The sequence below is a fragment of the Uloborus diversus genome, chromosome 1 (genome assembly GCF_026930045.1).
Source record: "Uloborus diversus isolate 005 chromosome 1, Udiv.v.3.1, whole genome shotgun sequence".
NCBI classification, from domain to species: Eukaryota; Metazoa; Arthropoda; class Arachnida; order Araneae; family Uloboridae; genus Uloborus; species Uloborus diversus.
Genome location: NC_072731.1, coordinates 194,540,196 through 194,562,659, shown reverse-complemented (window position 1 = coordinate 194,562,659; position 22,464 = coordinate 194,540,196). Strand labels below are relative to the sequence as shown.

Genomic DNA, 22,464 nt, shown 5'->3' with positions numbered 1-22,464 from the left:
CCTCAGGCGATGAAGGCGCATCCGGAGGACGACCGAAGACGAGATAACAAGGCAGCCGAAGCTCTCGTCCGAAGAGCATCTGAGATGGGGCAAATCCAGTAGTCTCGTGGACAGCACTGCGGTAGGCCAGCAGGAACAAAGGTAGCTTCTTGTCCCAATCCTGTTGATTTCTGGATACCATAAGCAAGAGATTATTTAGGATTGTGCGGTTAAATCTCTCCACCATGCCGTCCGATTGTGGATGTAGTGGTGTTTTCCTAGTTTTCTCAATTCCGAAAATTTGACATAGGCCCTTAAACACAGCAGAGATGAAATTCCTCCCTTGATCGGAATGAATCTGCAAAGGTGTTCCATATCTCGAGATCCAATGTTGGACTAGAGTCTCTGCTACGGTGGTAGCTTCTTGATCTGGAATGGGATACGCTTCGGGCCATTTGGTGAAATAGTCGGTGGAAACAAGAATGTATTTGTTGCCATCAGCAGTTCTTGGTAGAGGACCCAGGATGTCGATCCCAATTCGTTCGAAAGGAGCTCCAACGTTGTACAGATGTAGCTTCCCTCTGCTTCTTTTCTTCGGTCCTTTACGAGCAGCACAGGCGTCACAAGAATGGCACCACTTCTCCACGTCATCCTTCGCCTTGCTCCAGAAGAAGCGCTCCCGAACTTTATTGAGGGTTTTCAAGACACCAAAATGTCCTCCAGTGGCACTATGTATTTCTTTCAGCACATCTGAAATCCTTGATCGGGGAAGTATTAACTGCCACCTAGATGTTTTGCCGTCATCAGATTCCCATTTTCGGTACAGTACGCCGTTCCGTAAATGGAGTGAGTTCCATAAAGCCCAGTATCTTTTTGTTGCAGGAGTGAAGGTGGAAACGTCCTGCCAGCTAGGGCGTCGACTGTCACTTTCCATGAACTCCAAAATTGGTTTTATGTCGGGGTCTTCAAGTTGATCTTTTCGAACTTGGTCATCACTCCATGGATCAGGTTCTGATGAAGTTGGAGTCACTGTCACCTGATAGGCAGTAGGGCTAGTCGTTCCATACTGTTTCTCGATTCGGGAACAATAGTGGCAGTTCTCGGGACAGGGTCTCCTTGATAAAGCGTCTGCATTGCCGTGAGACAACCCTTTTCGGTGCTTGATCTCCATGTCATATTCCTGGAGCCGCTGTATCCACCTGGCTATCTGGCCTTCCGGATTTTTGAAGTTCAAAAGCCAAGTTAATGAGGCATGATCTGTCCGAAGCAGAAATTTTCGGCCGTAGAGGTAATGATGGAGGTGTTCTATAGCTTTCACTATGGCCAGTAACTCCTTTCTGGTGACTCAGTAATTTCGCTCCGACTTTGATAAGCATTTGCTCCAGTAAGCGATGACATGTTCATTGCCGTCAATTTCTTGGGATAAAACAGCCCCGCGATGCCCTCGTGGCTCGCATCAGTGTCCAGGATGAAGGATTTTTCAGGCTGAGGATAAGCGAGGATAGGCGTTGATGTTAAAGCCTCCTTCAGTCGTAGAAATGCATCTTCGCATTCTTTGAACCATTCAAACTTTTGCTTGCTCTCCGTCAGCTTATGCAAAGGTCATGCAATGTTGGAAAAACCCTTCACAAACTTCCTGTAGTACGTGCAGAGCCCCAGGAAACTTCGCAGCTGATGGATGTTTTCGGGACGACTCCAACTCTTGCAGATACCTTTTCTACATCGGTTTGTACACCTTCAGAAGAGATGATGTGACCAAGATAGTTCACTTCCCAGCGGAACAAATTACGTTTGGACGGGCTTAACTTCAGATTGGCTTCCTTAAGCTTTTGCAGCACCTTCCTAAGATTTGCCAGATGTTCTTCGAAACTGCGTCCCACGATGATGATATCGTTTAAGTAGACCAGACAGGATTCGTAGGAAAGTCCTCTTAACACTGTCTCCATAAGACGATCGAACGTAGCTGGTGCATTGCAGAGGCCGAAGGGCATCACTTTAAACTGCCATAAGCCTTGTCCAGTTGTAAACGCTGTCTTCTCTCGGTCATCAGGGTGTATCTCAACCTGCCAGTAGCCGCTCTTCAAGTCCAGGGTCGAAAACCACTTGTGTCTGGAAAGAGTGTCCAAGGTGTCGTCTATCCGTGGAAGAGGGTAACTGTCTTTCTTGGTGATTTCATTCATCCGTCGGTAATCGACACAAAATCTAGTGGAGCCATCTTTCTTTCGGACCAAGACGATGGGAGAGGCCCAAGGACTGGACGAGGGTTCGATGACATCATTCTCCTGCATCTCTTTCAGAAGGGTCTCGACCTCTTCCTTCTTGGCAAACGGTAGTCGTCTTGGATGCTGTTTAATAGGGGGGTGTTCTCCAGTATAGATCCTATGCTGCGTTAAATTCGTCCGGCCCACATCCTCCGATGTAGATGAAAACAGATGCTTGAAGTCGTCCACCAATTGTTCCGCAGCAGTTCTTTGATCATTCGATAACGGCGCACTCCCAATTAACTTCGATGTCAAGGACTCAGAAGACACAGTCTCAGGGGAATTGATTCTTCTAATGATGCAGTTTACTGGAGTACAAGTTCCCAACACTTCACCTTTTCGGATATTCCTTGGCCTTTCACTCACGTTGGCGACTCTCACAGGAATTACATCCTTAGAAAGGTCCACAAGCGTAGATGCTACCAGCACTCCTTTTAGGTTATTGTTTAGGTTGGGGTATTCAATGAGTCCAAATCGAAAACTATTGCTTTCTTCAATGGAGCCAGGTATTAATGATTCTGACCTTGAGGGAATCGATAAATCTGTTTGGGCTATTATTTGATGAGCGGATTTTACATCACTTTCTGCGGGGAAAACGGCTATGTCTTCTCTCATCGAGTGCAGCTCATTAGTCTTGAAGTCGAGGTTGAAGTCATACTTCTTTAAAAAGTCCTTATCCGAGAATGAAGGGGTCTGTGATAGCAGCAACGAATGCCGTATGATGGTAAGTGGCATTTCCAAACACAATTTCTAAGTTTACTTTACCTTCAATCTCGATCTTGTCACCTGTCACAGTTCGGAGGGTAACGCAGGGCGGCGTCCATAGAATGTTGAGTCCAAATTGACGAGCCACACCTGTTCTAATGATTGTAACATTGGCTACAGTGTCAATAATCAGTTCGCAGGGAAACCCGTTTACATATGCGTAAACAAACAGTGCATTACTGCCGCCACTCGTCGATGAAATCTGGAAAACTTTAACTTGGGGCTCATTCCAATTTGGCGACCTCCGCCCCGCGAGATTGCCATGGCTTAGTTTTCCTGGACCTGAGAGGGAGAGGCGCTCTTCCCTCCGGTTTCTTGGCGAGCTTCGCAGTTTCTTCGCAAGTGACCCTCGCCGCCACATTTCCAGCACTTAAGTGGTGGTCGATTTTGGTCCTTGGGAGCCGAAATCCTTTTGAGGGTTCCTGCAATTTCTTTTATTTGCTTTTTCCAGTTCAGCAAAGCGTGACGAAACCGGATCAGGCTCATCTGTTTTCACGCCGCGGATTGAATGGCGATCCTTGCGGGTTGCTTGCTGGGCGGCCTCCAACTTCATCGCATACACAACAGCAGAATTCAGGTCTTTGACATCCGCCATCCGTAGAGCTTTCTGGATTTCCGGATCTCGAACCCCGTCGATGTAGTAGTTGAGTGCCAGGTTGTCTCGAACATCCGCAGGACAGTCGCAAAAAGCAAGATGGGACAGTCTCTCGACGTCCGCCGCTAGCTCTTGCAGGGTTTCCCCGGTTTTCTGGAAACGGGACTTCAACTGGAGTCGGCTGAAATCTTTCTGGCACTTCTCACCGAAGCGAAGCTCCAACGCAGATGTGAGGGCGGCGAAATCCAGGCGCTGGCTGTCCGGAAGGGTCTGGAGAATGTCCGCTGCGTCACCTCTCAGGGATGCTGCAAGATGACAGGCCTTGGTAGCAGAGTCCCATCCGTTCGCTTCCGCCACTATCATGAATTGAGTTTTGTAAACCTGCCACGAAGTTTTCCCATCAAATGTGGCAAGTTTAATGGACGGTAGAGTAACCGATGTGGGAGCGCCAAACTGTACAGAGCTGCTTTCCGCGGTCGCCAATCTCCTTTCCACGTCCTTAAAGATCTCTTCTTTAAGTAGATGAAATCTTCTATCTTCTTCTTCAGATTTATTTTTTACAGCATTGAATCGGCTTTCAACGGTATCAAATTTTTCTTCAATAGCATCAACTCGATGCTCTATGTCATTAAATTTATTTTCCATCACAGTCTTTACCGAAACAAGGTCGTTTTTAATTTTTTCTTGGTTAGACGTTAAGTCCTTTTTCAGCACCGTTAAATCGCTTTTTAACTGGTCTTGATTTGCCAACATACTTGCAGTCAGATCACTTTTTAATTGTTCTTGATTAGCCGCCATATCATTTTTTAATTGTTCTTGATTAGCCGCCATATCACCCTTCACAGAGTTGATTGCGTCAAGAAGTTGTTTTAATTGTTCATCCATTGCGCGAGTAATCACCATAAAAATAAAGTCCAAATTCAAAAAGTTTTTATGAAAAAATGTCCAAAGTCACACTTACTCCAAGAAAGTCCTGAAGTAGCCCCACGTTGGGCGCCAATTGTAACGGATCCGCTGCGACTTCCAACTTTCTTGAAAGGACGACACAGTTCTTGATAAAAACACAGGAGCTTTATTTACACTATGTACAGAAGAAATCGTTAACAACTACTAAATTAATCATCAGCAATTAAACAAATATCACTCAACACCGTAAACTCAACGGTTACACACGTATTTACTTCCAAATACAAAAACAACACAGCGAAATGCCTCGCAATAAACAGAGCTAATACACTCTCAGAACAAATTCTCAATCGAAACTAAACTTTTTATCACGCGGGACGCTTTTATAAACATCGAAAGAAATCTCTCAAGTATTCCACAAGATTCCAAACACTTCTGGAAAATAGTAGACCGTTATCAAATTTTATCAATGAACAAAAAAGAAATGGGGGGATCGTATACTTTAGCCGAATGTATAGGGGTTGTATATTCATTACGGGAAACTATTTACAGGTTACGTTACTACAATAATTACTATTTACAGAATTTGTAACAATATAATATTTTGTTGTTAATATCTAAGGCCCCTGTAGCTGCTCTAAATTAATATCTAACCTCATAAAGTAAAACGGAATATGATCACTAAGCAAAACTTCGCTTTTCTACTCGTACATGTACTTAACAGAATGAAGACAGAGTGTAGCAACAGGTATTGATAGATGCTATAAATACGTTATGCTACACCAGGTTAAATAATAGAATTTAATTTGATCGTTCTCAGTGCAGAGAGTCTTTAGAGGGAAGCAGTTTCCTACCTAAGGATGGTTGTGGGCAGCCTATTTCTTAGGTTAGGCATTTGACTGGGAGAAAAACAAGAAAATTCTCATAAGACGACTCTTTAAGGCCTCTCTACCAACGTGTCAGACTAATTTCACCGACACGCTTCACAGAAAAACTTTTGAGTAAAAAGAGGGTTCGAACCCAGGAACTTCTTAAGTCGGTCCGAGTAACGGTGCATCGGTCCAAATCGAATTCGTTACCGATTGGAGATTTTCCAAATGTAATAACAGCTGAAAATAGCCAGTGCCAGATTAACACACGGTCCCACTGATCAGTGGACCTGGCACCATAGTTTTAGGCGCCCCAAAATAGCGTATTTTTTTATGTTTTTAAAGGGGATATTATAGCAATTTTAGCATACATTTTAGTAGGATCAGTGTGCCATTTTTCGTTTGAGTGAATTTTTACACAACAATTGCTTTGAAAAATAAAACTATTCGAATTTTCTGTGAAACGGCAGACAAAACCACAACTTTTTCCTGGACACCTGGTCATCACTTAGGTTTGATCGGGCTCTGAAAAGAGAATTGATACCAATTCAATATTTAATGCAGAATTTAGCCATCTAATCATCAATAATGCCAGAAGGAATGACTATTTTTTTTTCTCAATTTTCAAAATGAACTATTGAGCTACTAATAACGGTCTTAGTGACAGCAAGCCTCACAATGTGAAACCATTTATAAACATCGTTGGTCATCACATTATGCACCAAGAATTTTCCTTGAGTGGCTTTTTCAGTTCAATTATTTTTATGTAAAACAAAAGAGAATTTATATATCAACGCAGCAAGGAAAACGGGTTTTTAAATTCTTTCTCAAACCCATCTGGTAAGCTACTCATTAGCCAATCCGTATGATTACGTAGGTAGGACAAATTACGTAGGTAGAGGAGGGAGGGAGAGAAATTTCTTTCTAGATGCTCTTTCATCAGAATAAGAAAAAAAGTTGCATCAGTGAAATGTAGCTGAACTGAAATTCTCGATCTTTCTGTCGCGTTTATTTCACAGACAAGGAAAAACACGTCAAGGAAAAACCGAAACCTTATAAACGTAATAAAATATATTAATGAATAAAGTTTATTAAACTAGCCTTTTATATTTCAATTTCTTCCCTAAGAAATCCACCTTGACAGAAAATCCTGATTGGTCGGTAAATTTGGAAGTGCGTAGCACGGTTGTGAACTTAGAAAGGTTAGTAATATAACAGTTATCTTTCCTTAATAATTTTATTTCATCACTTGCGTAAATGGAGTCCATGAAAAGTATCGAAAGATGGCAGTTTTAAACATTAATCGTGCTATGCATTTCAAATTTTCCCTAGGTCAGGATTTCACTGCTAAGCTGGGGAAGAGAAGATGAGCAATATTGTTTCAGTTAAAAATTCCTCCAACTTACTAGCACAGCCAGGATGATTTGGGGGGGGGGGGGGGGGGGGGGGGGGGGGGGGGGGGGGGAAAGGTTGTCAAAGCAGTCTTCGCATACATAGAAAACATCATACTTAGCACTGGCAATGTCGCTTACAATCCTTGTCCTCTAGGGTAGAGTACCATGCTCTTAACTGCAATTCATAATCAGAGTTCTCTTACTTGCAGTACCTTCCGCTCTCCACTTCCCGCGAGAATTATTTGCCATTATCCATAAAAATATTGTTCCTCAATTGATAAAACAACTAACAACAAGGTGTTTTATAGAGCACACGAAAATTCGGTTATAATCAACCACATTTTTTAAAATTACAGTCGAGATTCTCTCTCTGATAAATATTCCGGCTGCGAATTTGAATTTAAGAGTTCCACTATGAGCCTTATAGTTTGGACTGGCGTTATTCTAAATTCTGTCATAATATAAGAAAGAACTTATTTCCGCATGGAGATGTTAATTAAATTTAGAAAAAGGTGCGAGTTGTATCACTCGAAAATAACTGGTAGACGCATATGTATGCAAATAACAGAGATATTGAACCAATTAAATTAATGTGACTGCAAATGTCTGGTAAGATTTTTCATGGATGTAGGATCGGGTACTTCTGCTACAATGGTATTTTATCGTGATTTCAGTGAGTTTGAGAATGATATTATAGTTGGCGCGCGAAAGATGGACCATAGCATCTCTCAAGTTTTGATAAGATTTGGAATTATTTCTACAACCATTTTCCAAGGGTACCTTGAATCCGGTAAAATACCGGTTCTCAGACATCACACGGTGGCCGAAAAAGACTGAAATTACGTGACCAAAGATGGCTGACAAAGAATCATGAAACTTGACAGACAAGCAATCCTTCCTCAAATTGCCGCAGAATTCAATGCTCGAGCATCAAGTGCCAGCGTGCAAATGGACCGTCTGGGAGTTGGACTTTTGGAGCCGTACAACACTATTTTGACTGAACTCCGCCTCGCCGACGACTGCTTTATAGCCTGTGATGCTAAATACGGATTTACTCGAGCATCGTGTGTGGACCTATTAAATTTTGTTGTTTAGGTTATAAGAAGAAAATGTCATTTAATGTTCAATTTCAGCGGTGGGGAAAGTGTCCACTGATATTCATAAATGTAAAAAAAAATTTAAAAAAAAAGAAAAAAGTTGCATGGACATATTTAAGCTGGCCAGATATTGATAGTTTTGATGCTCCAACTTTTCTTTCGATACTAAAGGTTTATTTATCTGCCTACTTGCGCGGTGGGGTGTGGTCATTCGAAAGGATAGAAAAAAAAAAAAAAAAAACTCGAGTGCTTCAGATATTCAGAGGGGAGGTTAAGTGAACCGAAAAAATGTCACCATTCAAAAGACTGACGTTTTTGAAATGGCGCACGTTCGTAGAAAATTTTTGAAAACGCAAAGGGAAAAAAAATCGTGATATGTATTGATGTACTCGAGCGCGTCAGATTTTTCTGCAACCATGGTAACCTAAAATCTGACAGTTATTTTTAGTGGTATTCTTATCTGACAGACTAACAAAAAAAAAAAAAACTTTTTTTTTTTTGCAACTTTGTAAGCCTACCACACCTTGCGTTACTCTCAAATCGTCGGATTTTTTAAATGTACACTCTTTAGCTTGTAATTAACCAACTTTATCTTCATCAGATGCATTTCAATAAATCTGATGATCAATTTTTTTTACTAATCTAACGGGCTGAAAAGAAAAAAAAAAAACATCGTATATCAAAATACTTGAGCGTGTCAGATTTTTATACAGAAGATTCAGCTAGATGCTCCAGTCATGGTAGCCTAAAATCTGACGATTATTTTGAGGGGTATTCTTAATCAGACAGCAAGGGGAAAAAATGACTTTTATATTATTTTTTTTGCAACTTTTCTCCTTGCGTCACGGTCAAATTTTTAAATCAAAATCAGATCTCTGTAGAGAGAATTGGCGTGTCAAGGCCAAATAACTTTCCTACTCTCCACAGTTCTGGTTGTCATGGTTACTGTACTAGGAATTTTTTTCGTCATTGCTTCAGTAACACATAACAGTCACAAAAGCAACAAGGGGAAAAAAGTTCATAAACCGTATGACAACCAGAAGGGAGAAAGTTATTTGGCCTCGATACGCCAATTCTCATTATGTAGAACAGGGGCTGGAGTTAATAAGGCGAACCATAGATCTATTGTACTACAATCTCACTTTTCTAAAGAAAAAATTACAGCACACAATGATATTTCTCTTTTAAAAATCGTCAAGTAAATAATTTAGGTTTCAAGAACAGTATTTAACTTTTTTTATTCTAGTCGAACTTTAGGGAACCATGTAGAACAAAATTTACCATAAAATAAGATCAGTTGGTTTTGTATATCACTCTTCAGCTACAACTTTTGCCTGGTAGTTAAAAAACGGCTTGCTGATAATGCTGTATCTCCAATTAGTCTTTTTGATGATGGTAAACGAGGATCTTTGGATTTTTTAAAAATACTTTATCAAAAAAGGAGGAACTTCCTTCCTGGGCCTCAATTGGGCACTAACCTGACAAATATATTGATACCATGGATACTTCACAGTACCTCTCACCTCTTCCTCCAGTGTCCCCGGCACAGAGTTTGAGAACCCCTGGACATAAACTATAATAAAGTTCATGCTACGTTATGTTTAGGGACTTCTGGGCTTCCGCAGGGATGCAACATTAGGAAGGTATTTGGCACTTGTGTATTTTTACTGCCAAAAGTCCAGTAGGCTTGCAAATTTTCGAAAATTGTTACTCTCCTCCACACAAGTAATAAAAATTTTCCCTTGGGAGGGGGGGGGGGATTAGAAATATCAACATTTTCATGTTGCTGTAGTAGAATGGGCAAAAAGAAAAATGTAACCAGAGTTTTGTTTCCCCAAGGGTTTTGCATTTTATTTGTATATTATATTGATTTTGTTATAATAAATATTGATTGCTTGACGATAGATTGTGAAGTGACTTATGTCGGGGAACATGGGGCAAAGTGAAATGATGAAATATTTACTCTGCTTTTAGCTCCACCTACCTGGTATTATTTTAACTATATAGTACCATATGTAGTCTTTTCCAACAAGAAAAAAAAATACCGCGGAAGATTTAAGAATTTGGTAATACAGGCAATTTAAAAAAAATCGATACTCATATTGTAAGTTTGTTGTAAGTCAAAAACTGTTTTTGTTAATATAAATGATAAAGTTCTTGTTATTAACATTTTAAATATTAATTGAGACCTCCTGATATTCAATGCAGTATTTGTTTAGTTATTATTAAGTTTATTTGTTTTTAAAATAAATTGTACAATTTGTCAAGTTCATACGGGGCAAAGTGAAAAAGTTTGTTTCATTTACTCATTCAATCATTTAATATAAATCACTAACGTTCTCATTTATTAATTAATTCATTTATATTCCTTCATTTAGTAATTCACTTATATTTCTTTTAATTATCTGTTTATTGTTTCATTATCTTTTCATTTATTCATTCAACCTTTTATTTACTGATTCTTTTGATGAAAAATATGTTTTATAACAAAATAGAAAATATTTAAGTTTTTACTTTGCCCTATGGAAAAAAAAGAAGTGAATTTTCCACTTTTTTTAAGGCTCAAATTTACTGCCAAAAATAAAAAATACTGTTTCAACGCATGTTTTAGAAACAAATTTCCGATTTGTTCATTTTGCAATAACTGAATTATCTTAACCATTTCACTTTGCCCCACATTCCCCTACTACAAATTTAGGAACACTTTGTAAGCAGTGACAATCAGAATTCTGTTGCACTATATTACTGGCATTTGTACTGTTATTTGCAAATGTATCAAGTTTGAGTACTAAACTGTCGCTAATGACATTAATTACAAACAAACAGGTGTAAATTATCTTTATTTTTGAAAAATATAATCGAGCAAAATTAGATTAAAATATTTCAGCATAAAATAAATATAAATCTGGATACATAACCAGTTGAGATAAAATGTACAAGTATGAAACATATTGTAAAATATAAAGCTGAACACAGTTTAAATTAAGAAAACTATTTCATTTGCGACCATAACTTGGTTGGCCTCTGTCATTTGTTCAAGAGCTAAATTAATTTCTTCAGGAGTGAATGGATCATCTTTTTGCCTCTCAGCTACAAAGTCTGTCAGAACACTCAAAGGCACTGATTGTGCATGACGTACTTTAAACAATTGTGATAATATTGATCTAAAATCTTTCATCCTAAAAAAGAAAATACATGAATGAATAAATATAAATAAACTAATGTAAAATGAATAAAGAATTATCTTTCATTAGGATGCAATAAGGAAATACCCAAAAAGAAAATGAAACTGGAAAAAGAAAAATAACTGAAAACAGAACTGCATATTGCTACTTTTGACCAAAATACTAACACATGGAAAATTCTCAGTAGGTTGTGGAGGATGATAGGATTATGTAACTTTTAAATCAAGATTCAAACATACAAAACGTATCAGTTGACAATAATGAAGAATAGTTAAAAGCGCTCTCGGCATCATGTAACCCTTGGATATTAACAATTCATACATAATTTACCTTACTTAAATTGAAGAGAATAAATTTTTAAAGAAAATAAAAGGAATAGTTTGTTACCATTATAGATTTTGGAGTACATAATTTTATGCAAGAAAATTAAAATGTTCCCTTTTTCCGGATGGAAAAAACCTCTTAAGAAAAAAATGGAAACAAAAATTTTTTCCAAAAATTTGCGTTTTTCACGATCATTCTCATAGTCCGGGAACCAGGTACAAATTCGGTCAATCATTTCCTCTCGAACGATAATTGGTGAGAGGCAAGCATAATTGGTGATTCATAACCCACTGCGTTATGTCAGCTGACTTTTTATTTTCCTTCGAGATATTGTCTTAACTATGATTTGACAAAGTTTCAGCCGGGAGGAAATTTTTTGTTACATGATTAAGTTATTCCTATTAGATGCAATGCACTAAAATTGCGTATGCCTCTTATCCATGTAAACACAAAAAATGGATAAAAATGAGTTACTATACTATGAAAATGCTGTATGTATAACGTTCATATTAATAAGTTAAACATTTTATTTGATGAGCAACATTTGCTTCAAGCAGTGTAGCCAGCTGCCATTTAAAAATATCGGTTGAGAAAATTGTAAAAAATATTTTTGGGTGAATGTGTTGATTGTATTCAAGTTTTTTGATGGTACTGATTTTGCTAGTATGACTTTTGTGAGATGTGATAAATGATAGTAAAATCAGCCTGTATTGCATAATGGTTCAGTTCATCTTTTGCTAAAGATTGTTTTAAAATGTCGGCTAAGTGTAATGCACAGAACAAACTGTTAACATATCTCATTTTTACTCATGATGAATAAAAGTTGTTAGCTATGGATATGTGTTTGTGATGCGGTTTTGTTTAAGCTGTTAAAGCTGCCAAAAATAGCATATAAACTATCAGATTTATTATTTTTTTTTTAATTTTGCATTTCATAAACTATAACAATTACATACATAAAGGACAAATTCAAAATTTAAACAAAATGTGACAAACAAACAAAATGTTCAAATACAATAGTGCAATGTAATCAAAATTTATTCATTGTTCTCTCCACATGAAGATTAGCAGAGAATAACGCAAAACAACATGTTACCATTTTTACTATATTGTAGAATGGTGTGCTAGGGTTTACTAAAAACTGGTTTTTTCTAGTGTCACTTAAGTCCATACAGAGGGATATACGCCACTGAACACTAAGCCTAAAGGACCCTCTCTGTTACGTTTAATGTTCGCCAGGAAACTATTTTGTTAGACATGGAAGCATGACTGTGAGAAAGCTCTGCAGGCAATGAAAGTTTGTGTCATTGTGCTCTTAATATGAATAGTGATTCTGAGCAAAAGTCTCCACCCTTGGACAGCAAAAGCCTTGTCCAGGCTTCAATAGCATTATTTGTTTGGAAATGATTCCACATCTGGTCTTTTACCATAAAGCCACTTTTACAAATTCAAAACTAAACATTCCAGAACAAGCAAATATAATTTTTTTATTAATGCTAAAATGGATGAACAAAAGTAGAGAAGAGGGATGAAGTTGAGAGATAAGGAAGGCGAAAATTAAAAAAAAAAGGGCAGTTTCAAGTTATTTGCCCTGGCTCTGAAAAATTGTAGATCTGGCACTGTTACCATTATGCGATTTGAGAAATCTTAGTGGATTTTGGAAGACTTAGCTGACTTTTTATTAAAACCTTAGTGACCGAAATCAAAAAAGATTTCTAATAATGACTGGGAGACTTGGTAGGTGTAATATAACTATAGACATACCCATGATTCCCATTAGGGAGGTGCAAGCATAGGCGCAACAAGCTAGAGGTTATTAGCCCCCCCCCCCCACAAAAAAAAACCTTTTTGCTATATATGGTTAGATGAGAAGAAAACCGCAGTTATGCGGCTCTCCATTAGGAATTTTTTGAAATTGAAGTCTTTAAAATGTGACTTTAAATTATCTTTGGTGACATTAGGGAAAAGCGTGAGGATCAGACTCTCTTCTAGTTGCCCCTCCCTGCCTATGTCCATGAATATAACATGCAATTTTTGTTTCACTGCTAATTGTTTTATTACTTTCTTCAGCCTCCTTAAATATTTTGTTCTGAAAAATGATTTTAACATGACTATTTTATTGCGCAAGACATTTTGACATGAATCTTTTTTTGCAAAAGGACCATATTACTATTTTTATTTTGCATAGATTTATCAAGTAAATTCTATTTCTAAAAACTACAAGATAGATTTTTTTTAACTCCGAGAGCAAAGCCAAAAAAGAATTTTATTCACCTGGATTCAGAAATTTCACTTTGAGAAGCTGATTCAGATTCTTTTGAAGTGCTTGGTCCATCCGTAGGTTGTGAACGCCTTCCTTGGGAAGCTGAAAAAGAAAAATCAATGAAGATTGAACTGCAATGCAAACTCATAAGAGAAGTTGTAAGATAAAACATTATATGCACAAAATTAAGCTATAATTAGTTCGCTTAAGCGATACTACATCTTTATAATACAAGCTTTGGCCTCCACCACATTAGATCTCAATTTATTTCATTGCAAGACCATTGCCAATACTTAATCTTCATTTGTTTCAGATCCTTCTTTTGACTTTATCAATCCATATTTCCATGGGTCCTTTTCGCCTTCGGTTGTTGCACAATCCAACAGTTATTTTTTGTTTGGTCATATTTTCTGCATTACTCCACTGAACGTATCGGAGTCAGCGAATTCGTAGCAACTTGATGTGTTTCACAACGTCTTTACTTACAATTAACAGTACAACTCATATGTTTAATCTTTAGACTTTCAAACTACTTTTCATTTGCATGGAAAGCGTGATTATCAGCTTGTACTCTCTTAAACATTTCACTTTGTAGACAGATGTTACTTATGATAGTTCTTAGTTATTTAGTGTTGTACGCCTTCAAAGGACTTCCTTTTATGTCAATTGTTCTTGGTCTTCTTTTGAATTCTTTGGGTGCAACTATTAGACATGTTTTTTTTTTTGCTTTCATTGATTTGTAATTTGTTTTGCAATGTTTTCTAAATCGTTAGGAATCTTAAAATTTGCTCATTTCTAGAAATAATCGCATCATTTTCATCAGTAGTTAAGTTAACTGATATCTTCTTTCTCTTCTGATTGCATTCTTTGTTTGCTCACTCCGATCACATAATTTTTTTTCCCATGATCTTTCTATAGCCAAGATCAGAACCCCTGCCTTGTGTGAAAAACACAATGGCTCTTGAAAATTCCCTGTTTTCACCATGCTGTTTGACAGCAGAAGTTTTTTAAGAAGAAGGAACTTCTGCACAAGGAAATCATAATAATCCTGACAACAACAACAAAAAAATCTGAAATACTGTCTGTTCTCTAACGTGAAGACTAGTACTCGGGATAGATTCTATTTTAAAAAGGGGCGACATGTTGGAGCTTGGCACTTTGTTATCTCTGTCTTTTTCGACGCTACTTTGGAAGAACTGCTGAACATGTTATTTTGCATTTTTTTAATTTCTGGATCTCCATCAATATTTTGATAAAATCAGAGCAGTCTGATGCATGCGCCAATAACACTAGTCAACAAAAATGGATCCAGTTCAAAAAGTTATTTTCGAAGTAATTTGTTTCGCTAAACACGAAAATCACGATAAAAAGTTCAGATTAGCTCTAGTTTTCAAGATACAGAGCCAACTAGGATAGTGAATCGTCAGTAAAGCTCTTTTTTCCTGGCAGCTAGAAACACCCCCCATGGGACCGACTGTCTTCTTGACTTCGACTCGAGGCTGGGATAGAAAATCTCACTACATGAAACCCGAAATGGACTTCAAGAAATTTGAATTCTGGGAAGAGAAATGCTTAAAATCAGCCTCTAGTAGATCCACCCATGCTCATTCTGCTGGGGATAATGAAGAACTGCGCAAAAGTTGTGAACAAAGACTGTTTTCCAATACCTTACAGGGAAATTTCCAAGACATATTGAAGCTAAGGTTAAGGAGAGAATTTTTAACGGCCCATCAAATACGTGCAATTATGAAAATCACTGTTTTTGAAAAAATAAATAAAGAAATGTGATTGAAGAAAAAACACTCAAAAAACATTTAAGGGTATATTACAAGTATTTCTAAGCACCAGGGAAGACAAAGACGAAAACAGTTGGTCAAACAACCCCTACAGAAGTTCTGTGATCATTGTTATGACTCAGAAACTTCTTTTTAGTTTACTTTTTCCAGGATATTTTGTTTGAAAAATAAAGCTATGAGCAGTGAGCACGAGAAAAGGTTTCATCAAGATATCTTTACAATGGAACCCAGATATCAGAGTCATTAGGCTGAGTTAATGCTCCCCAAATGCTGCTGAACTATTACAAGAGATGGTCCTTCTTTGACGTACAAAAAGCAATCGAAAATAAAGTGTTTCCAGCAAGAAGCAACCACTGCTTTCCAAAAAAATAAACATTGTTTACTGAAACAGGACCTATTTAATAACATTTATTGTACAGGTTTTTTTTTTCCTTTTTAGCATTACCTATAAATCAATGTATGGTTGCTGTGCATCTTTCTCCATAGGAGTTTTATGTATCTTGAAAACAAGAGCTAATAAAAATAATCCACTACCATATTGTTTTACTTGACACAAAATTAGTAGGAATCGACTATTTAAAACCAGAATGCAGACAAAAAGTTCTTTTTTGTTGACTAGTGTAACCTGACGCTTGCACCAATTCGCCCAAGGTTTCAGCAAAAGAAGACAGACAGTAAATAATTTTTGGCTGCAGCTCAGTTTTGACTATAAGAACATCCTTACTCAGATTTAGGTAAGCCTAGATCCACAAGAGGTAAAAATTATACAGGTTCAAGTAAAAATTATTGCAAACATTATAATTGCTAAACATATGTCTACATAATTTATATCATCTGTATAATTTCAAAGGTGTTACAGAAACATAAACAATGAAAAGTGCAAACACTATTGTAGAAAAGGAATGAGTTTTGTGAAAATTTTGTTGCAAACTGAAATAAAATCCCTAAGATGAGCTTTTCAGATAAAATGCTACAAGTATCACAATGCCAAGTTCCAGAATATTTTTTCCAGTTTGAAAGACAAGATACTCCATGCTTAAACATATTTTGAAACATCAAACTAAACACAGTGGCAAAACAGTAAATGGGATCAAAACCTAATGTGCACACCTCGGTTTTCATAACTGAGGGTTTTGAGGTGCACAGACAAACATGGTTCGTACACAAAATTGAAAAATTTTTTCAAACAGTATTCAAGAACTTTTCAAGGATAAAATGAGCTTTTTCAAGAATGATTTAGGGCTATTTGAAAACATGAAACTTTTCTTCAATTATAAATTAATAAGTGCTGATTTTTTGGTTTTAGTTCAGTTTGGTTTCTGAGTGATTTTGAAGCTTAGCTAAATTATTGACAGCTAATTGTGTAAAAAAGCTAAAATTATTGAAAGCTAAAATTTCAAGCTTAATTAACTACTTAATTAATTAGCTAATTTATTGAAAGCTAAAATTTTAATTTTAGCAATCAACAAAACCTTTTGCACCACACTATTAAAAGCTTCAAAATCACTCTTTAATAGTGTGGGCTGTAAGGATCAGACTGTCTAACAGGGATCTAAAATAACAACACAAAAGTCAACTTTAAAAATTAAAAACTAACGTAGTACAACCAGTGATTTAAAAAAAATTCAGAAGTAAATTCAAAATACATTTCCAAATTTTTCTGTGACTGAAATCTGAAAATTATCCGATTAGATTTTCCCTCAATGTATTCCTTTTATACAAGCCACGATTTTTTTATGTGCATATAAGTTTGGTATCTAATACATTGTTTTTAGCCACATGCGATTTAAGAGAGCTAATATTTAAATAAACAGATTAAAATAGCATATGATAAAATAGCTTTCAACTTTTGAAATAGTTGAAAATTTTGCCAAGTGCAAAAGAATTGAATCTCCAACACTGCATGCAATTTGCGGTGAAGGACGAGCTTGCCGATTGGGGGAGTTCTCAAAACTAAGGTTTCTAACAAATGAGATATTAATTGTAAAAATTCAGTTAAGTGGAAGTCAGAAATACAGTAAACTCCCAATTATCGACGGAATCGGGTGACACAAGTGCCGCGGATAATAAAAATCGCGGATAAGCCGCAAAAAGTTTGAAACGAGGGGCAAATAAGATCAAAATTGTGCTTCCTTAAAAAGTTAACTGTATTGATGCATAATACTTTCTTCTAACTGTATTGATGCATAATACTTTCTTCAAACAGAGAAAATGTTTTGTATTATTGCACAACAGATCTTATAACAATTATAAAGAACAAGTGTATGTGCAATGAAGAAAACACAATAATATAAAAACAACCAAGTTTAAATTTACAAATTTTCCGACAAAAAAACAGCCATTGGTATTTGCTCTTAACTGCAAAAAAGCATGTTCTTGATTACTAAGTGACTCGTGGAATATCTGCCCTGCGGATTATCGGGAGTTTACTGTAAGTCGATTTTATTAATGCACTAACGTTGACACCGGTTAACCCCATCCCCCTCAAATTATGGTTTTTTTTCCCGTAGTATGCAAATTAAATCTAAGTTAACTCTATGAAAAGTTTAAAAAAAAAAAAAAAAATTTTGCTGCCACATGTTTTAAAGAAGCTTATTGAATAAATCCCAAAATTCAAAGATTACAGATACAGTTTGATGTTTTTTAAGCACTTGAAGATGAAACTTTTTATTTAAAGCAATTTAATGTTTTTAAAAAGTGTATGAACTACGGCAAATGTTCCGCTCAGATGAGCAGCCGGTTGCAGTACCCCCAGTGTTTAGTTACGAAGCACGATTGGTGCTCATTTTATCAACTCACCGAAGGGATCGAGTTGATCATGCCCGACCGGGAAGGCGGCATGGAAGAGTCACCAATAAGCCACAGGGCTTCATCCTGAAACATAACTATAAAAAATATTTTTAATTACCACTTTCTGGACCTTCTTCATCAAAGTCATAAGGGTCATAGCCCTCTTCACCAGGTTTTGGCCTAGGTTTTCCCATTTGTTTTCTGAAAGTAGTAAAAATGTTTTATTCATTTATAAAAATATCACTAAACACTAGTAGAAGGTCAATTTTGAGAGGATAAGAGAAAGATTTATGATTCTTGACTTAAAATGTTCAAATTTTACATACTGAAACTGACTGAAACATAAGAGACTAAGAAAATTTCCACTAACATAATTGGCTGCTTGTTCCATCTATTTTCTTGCCCTTTTACCGTTCAAAAATTGGAGAAATTGTCTATACTATTTAAAACTGCCTGATCAATACTGGTACTGTTAGATACAGGACATCAAGGAGAAGCCGTTCCACCTGTTTCACCCCTCTAAATCTAACGGGGCTGGACACCCAAGATGTTCTGAGAACATTCCTGTCATTCTAATGACATTCTGGCCATTAAAATCAATTGCCACAGCATTGAGACACTGAAAGTGGCAAACGGGGATAGGGATCAAGTGAGCAGGGGGGGGGGGGGGAGCCTCCTAGCGGAATATTCAGACTTTTATTTTATCAACATTTTACTCCCTTAAGAATATTAATACAAATGCTTAAACATTAAATGAAAATATACATGCTTTGTTAATTCAAAATTAAGAACTAAAATCATCATAAAAACAATACAAAAGAGCAGAGTGATATTTCAGGGAGCAAGGAACCTTTTTATAAATGCAAAGATAACAAGTTCCTAGATAAAATCTTTTCCTGTATTGCAAACATGTACTTTGAAGTTATTAATAACTCCCTTTAATGCAAACCCTAAAATCTCACTAAAAGCTAGATGCATACGATTTTCACTCAAAAAGCTGGCATCTTTACACGAATAAAGAGGTCTTCAGTACTTTTGAGCTTTTGTTTTTTTATTGCTTCCGCCCATAAATATATACTCGAGTGTGTATATAAATAAACTGGGAAACACTTTTATACTATGTGTGTATTAAAGATCTAGGTTCATTTCTTTAAACTAAAGTGCAAAATTTAGGAAAACATAATAATCACTTAGCCAGCTGTTTTAAAAAATAAATATTTGAGTCATAGGGTCAAATACCTACTCCCCCCCCCACACATTAATACATAAATGTGTCAGTGTGTGAAAGAAATAAAGTTCATTTAGATACATAGAAAAAAGAAATGAAAATGTAGTTAGGGGAGACCGGGACAAGATGACGAATGCCTTAATTTTTCCGTTTTAAACTAGGTAACTGCATCAACTGCATGCTACTGGCTCTCCTATCCGCTGTTCGTTCAGCAATAGTATAAAGACGCTGAAATCGCCATATTTCTGTTAGTTCTGAAGCTCTGATTGTTTACCGTTGCCATGGTATAACTTTTATGCATGTGTAAATAAGCTCTGCTACAGATACAGATAAGATATATCGTGTCTCTTGAGTATTTATGAGTAACTTACTTTAAATACTACATATTACCATGAATAAAAGTCAATTAATCGCCTTTTTTTATGGCAATGGAGAAGAATCTGTTCAAACAGGCAGTCTGGGGCAAGATGACAGGCAGCAACGCGGGGCAAGATGACGAGCTTGCCTATTGCCCGTGTTTCGGAATTTAATAAACTAACTATGTTGTCCACTTTGTTAAATTCCTGTAAACGCTGTGTGTTTGTCCATGAGACCTTGCACTTCTGCTCTGCGGCTAAAGGAGGCATTGAATCAAGGGAGGTATCGTTCGAAATCGGGTGACGAAGAGTTATTTACAAACTAGTTGACCAAATGACTAGTGGAAGGAATGAAACCAAGCCAAGAATCTCCTGCTCTTCTGATTATTGACAATCATAAATCTCACATAGCTTTGCAGGCTATCTTATATTGCAGTGAAAACACATTATCATGGGTTGGGTTGCCATTTCACACATCGCATCGTCTCTAGCTCCTGATGCGTCATTTTTCTGCCCGTTAAAAACCTAATATAGCCAAGCATGTGACAACTTTATGGTCATTCATCAAGGACAACTATCGCAGAAAAAAAATATTGGTGAGCTTTTGAGCACCGCTTATTTCAAAGCAGCTACAGTTGGAAATGCCGATAAAGGGTTTAAAGAATGAAGTATCGAGTCTCATAATTTTCTGGTTTTTAGCGGACTATCACGTTGTTGGCTCTGAAACTGAAAATAATAGTGCTAATCCTCAGACCTTGGGAGTAGAAAACCAACATATAAACCCTCCAGACGAAGCAGAAGTTATGGCAAATGCTGATTCCGATACACCAAAGAAGCATGTTAGAGATTTTGATTTCAATGCATTGCCTAAAGCAACACAATGCAAAAAAACAAAAACTGAAGCTCAAACATTCTTACAAGCACACCCATCAAAGAAAAGTCAGAACAAGGAGCAAAGTGGAAGAAAAAAAGAGAATTATTTATAAAAACAGGGAAAATAAGCCTATGAAGCTAAAAAGGGAGTAAAAAAAAACTCAGACCAAGTTCTTGTAGGCCAAAGTCTATTACTGTGGGACCGTATTCATGCCAAGCAATGCAGTTGCATCAAATTCAAAGAATAGTGTTCTAAGATGCCTTGCTTGGAAACTAGAATTTTGTGACCCTCCAACAGAAGAATGGATCCAGAGCTGTAAAAGCCAAGAGTGGTGGCATGAGGAATGTTCCAATCATGAAAATGGTATTTTTATTTCTGTCTATTGTTACCTGCACAACTTAACACTTGAATATTACGCAACAATGCATTACGCTTAACTTGATACTTAATAAGATGTAAAAACACAGTTATCATTTGTAAAACTAAGTAACATATTCAAAACATAAAATATATTCAACCTTTTTCAACGTTGTCATCCTGCCCCTAGGCCAAAGTCATCTTGTCCCAGTACTGGGGTAAGATGACAATTTGTTAAGGTTATGAAAAAATAAAAATATCCTTCGTTATTTTTATTTGAAAAATTAAATGGTAATATATTTAATACTAAAAAGGACTACTCTAACAGTTCATGTAAAATTAATTTTACTATCCTTAAAAATAAATAAATAAACCACGAAAATTGTTAGCATAGTCATCTTGCCCCGGTCTCCCCTACATGAAGTAATTAGAATGTAAAACATTATAATTAATACAAAGAAAAACTTACTTCTTTTTATGAGCTTCTTCAATTTCTTCTTCATCACTTGAACCGTCTTCACGCCTCCTCTTCTTTTCTTTCTCCATCACTTTTTTAAAGTAAGCAAACTGAACTAAATCAATAGCAGCTTGTGCATCTTTCAGATTAACTGTATTAGACATTCTGGCTTTAGCATGAGCAGTAGAAAGTCGAATCAACGTTTCTAGTGATCGAGCAGTCACAGGCTGAGTCTGCAATATTTTATTTGGATTTAGTATATTATCCACATAATGCAAGATGAACCAGCACAAACTCAATTCAATCACAAAAAGCACAGTGGAAAATAATTCCATAATTCAGAACTGCAACATTAATAAGTTATTTTTAACGTTTATTAATGAAACAATTAATGTTTCTGGAGAAAATCTGCAAGAAATGATAATTTTGATGTAAAGCAAAATAATTTTGGGTTCTGCATGGCTACTGGGACAACGGAACCAGGCTTGCCAACATCTTAGAACAATGACAGATTAATTGATCTCTGAACCAGCTACTCTAACAAACTTGAGGTATCAATTTTCAAATACCAGTAAATATCTGTAACAGCTGACTGTATCAGTCTAATAATACATACTTGCCAACCTTCGAAGGAAAAAAAACAGGAGATTTTACTAGAGGTACATAGGTGATACACCATCGACATATCCTTGCTACAGAATTATTAAATTATGCTTTTAAATAACATGAATACTAAATTTAAAGTGAAATGGGGATTTTTTGCAGATGTAAGCAAATTGGTAGCAGCAAGAAAAACATACTGCAAAGGAAAAACTAAATAATAAGGAGTAAATTTGCTTAAAGTTTCGTACATTCTCCAGTCTCTACCAGAAAAAGTAGCTTCCAAAAATTTAATCACTAAAATCCGAAAGAAAAAAAGAAATCAATATATAATGAAAATACAATATAAAATAAGTAGGTATAGGGTA

General features: G+C 36.5%; 1 protein-coding gene across 1 annotated transcript; it reads right to left on the bottom strand.

Annotated features, from left to right (window-relative positions):
• Window positions 1-10,689: 10,689 nt before the first annotated feature.
• Window positions 10,690-21,715, bottom strand: LOC129224049 (zygotic DNA replication licensing factor mcm3-like). Its single transcript, XM_054858449.1, has 4 exons — window positions 21,509-21,715; window positions 18,343-18,425; window positions 13,650-13,740; window positions 10,690-11,045 (listed from the first exon to the last, which is right to left on the bottom strand). Exons 1-4 carry the CDS (start codon window positions 21,658-21,660, stop codon window positions 10,844-10,846), a joined length of 528 nt encoding a protein of 175 aa, XP_054714424.1. The 5' UTR covers window positions 21,661-21,715; the 3' UTR covers window positions 10,690-10,843.
• Between the last annotated feature and the right edge of the window lie 749 nt (window positions 21,716-22,464).

Coding starts and splice junctions, on each gene's coding strand:
- LOC129224049 (XM_054858449.1), bottom strand. CDS start 21,660: ATGTCTAATACAGTTAATCTGAAAGATGCACAAGCTGCTATTGATTTA. Junction 18,426..21,508: donor GAAGAAGCTCATAAAAAGAA/GTAAGTTTTTCT, acceptor TACTACTTTCAG/AAAACAAATGGGAAAACCTA. Junction 11,046..13,649: donor AGTGAAATTTCTGAATCCAG/GTGAATAAAATT, acceptor TTTCTTTTTTAG/GATGAAAGATTTTAGATCAA.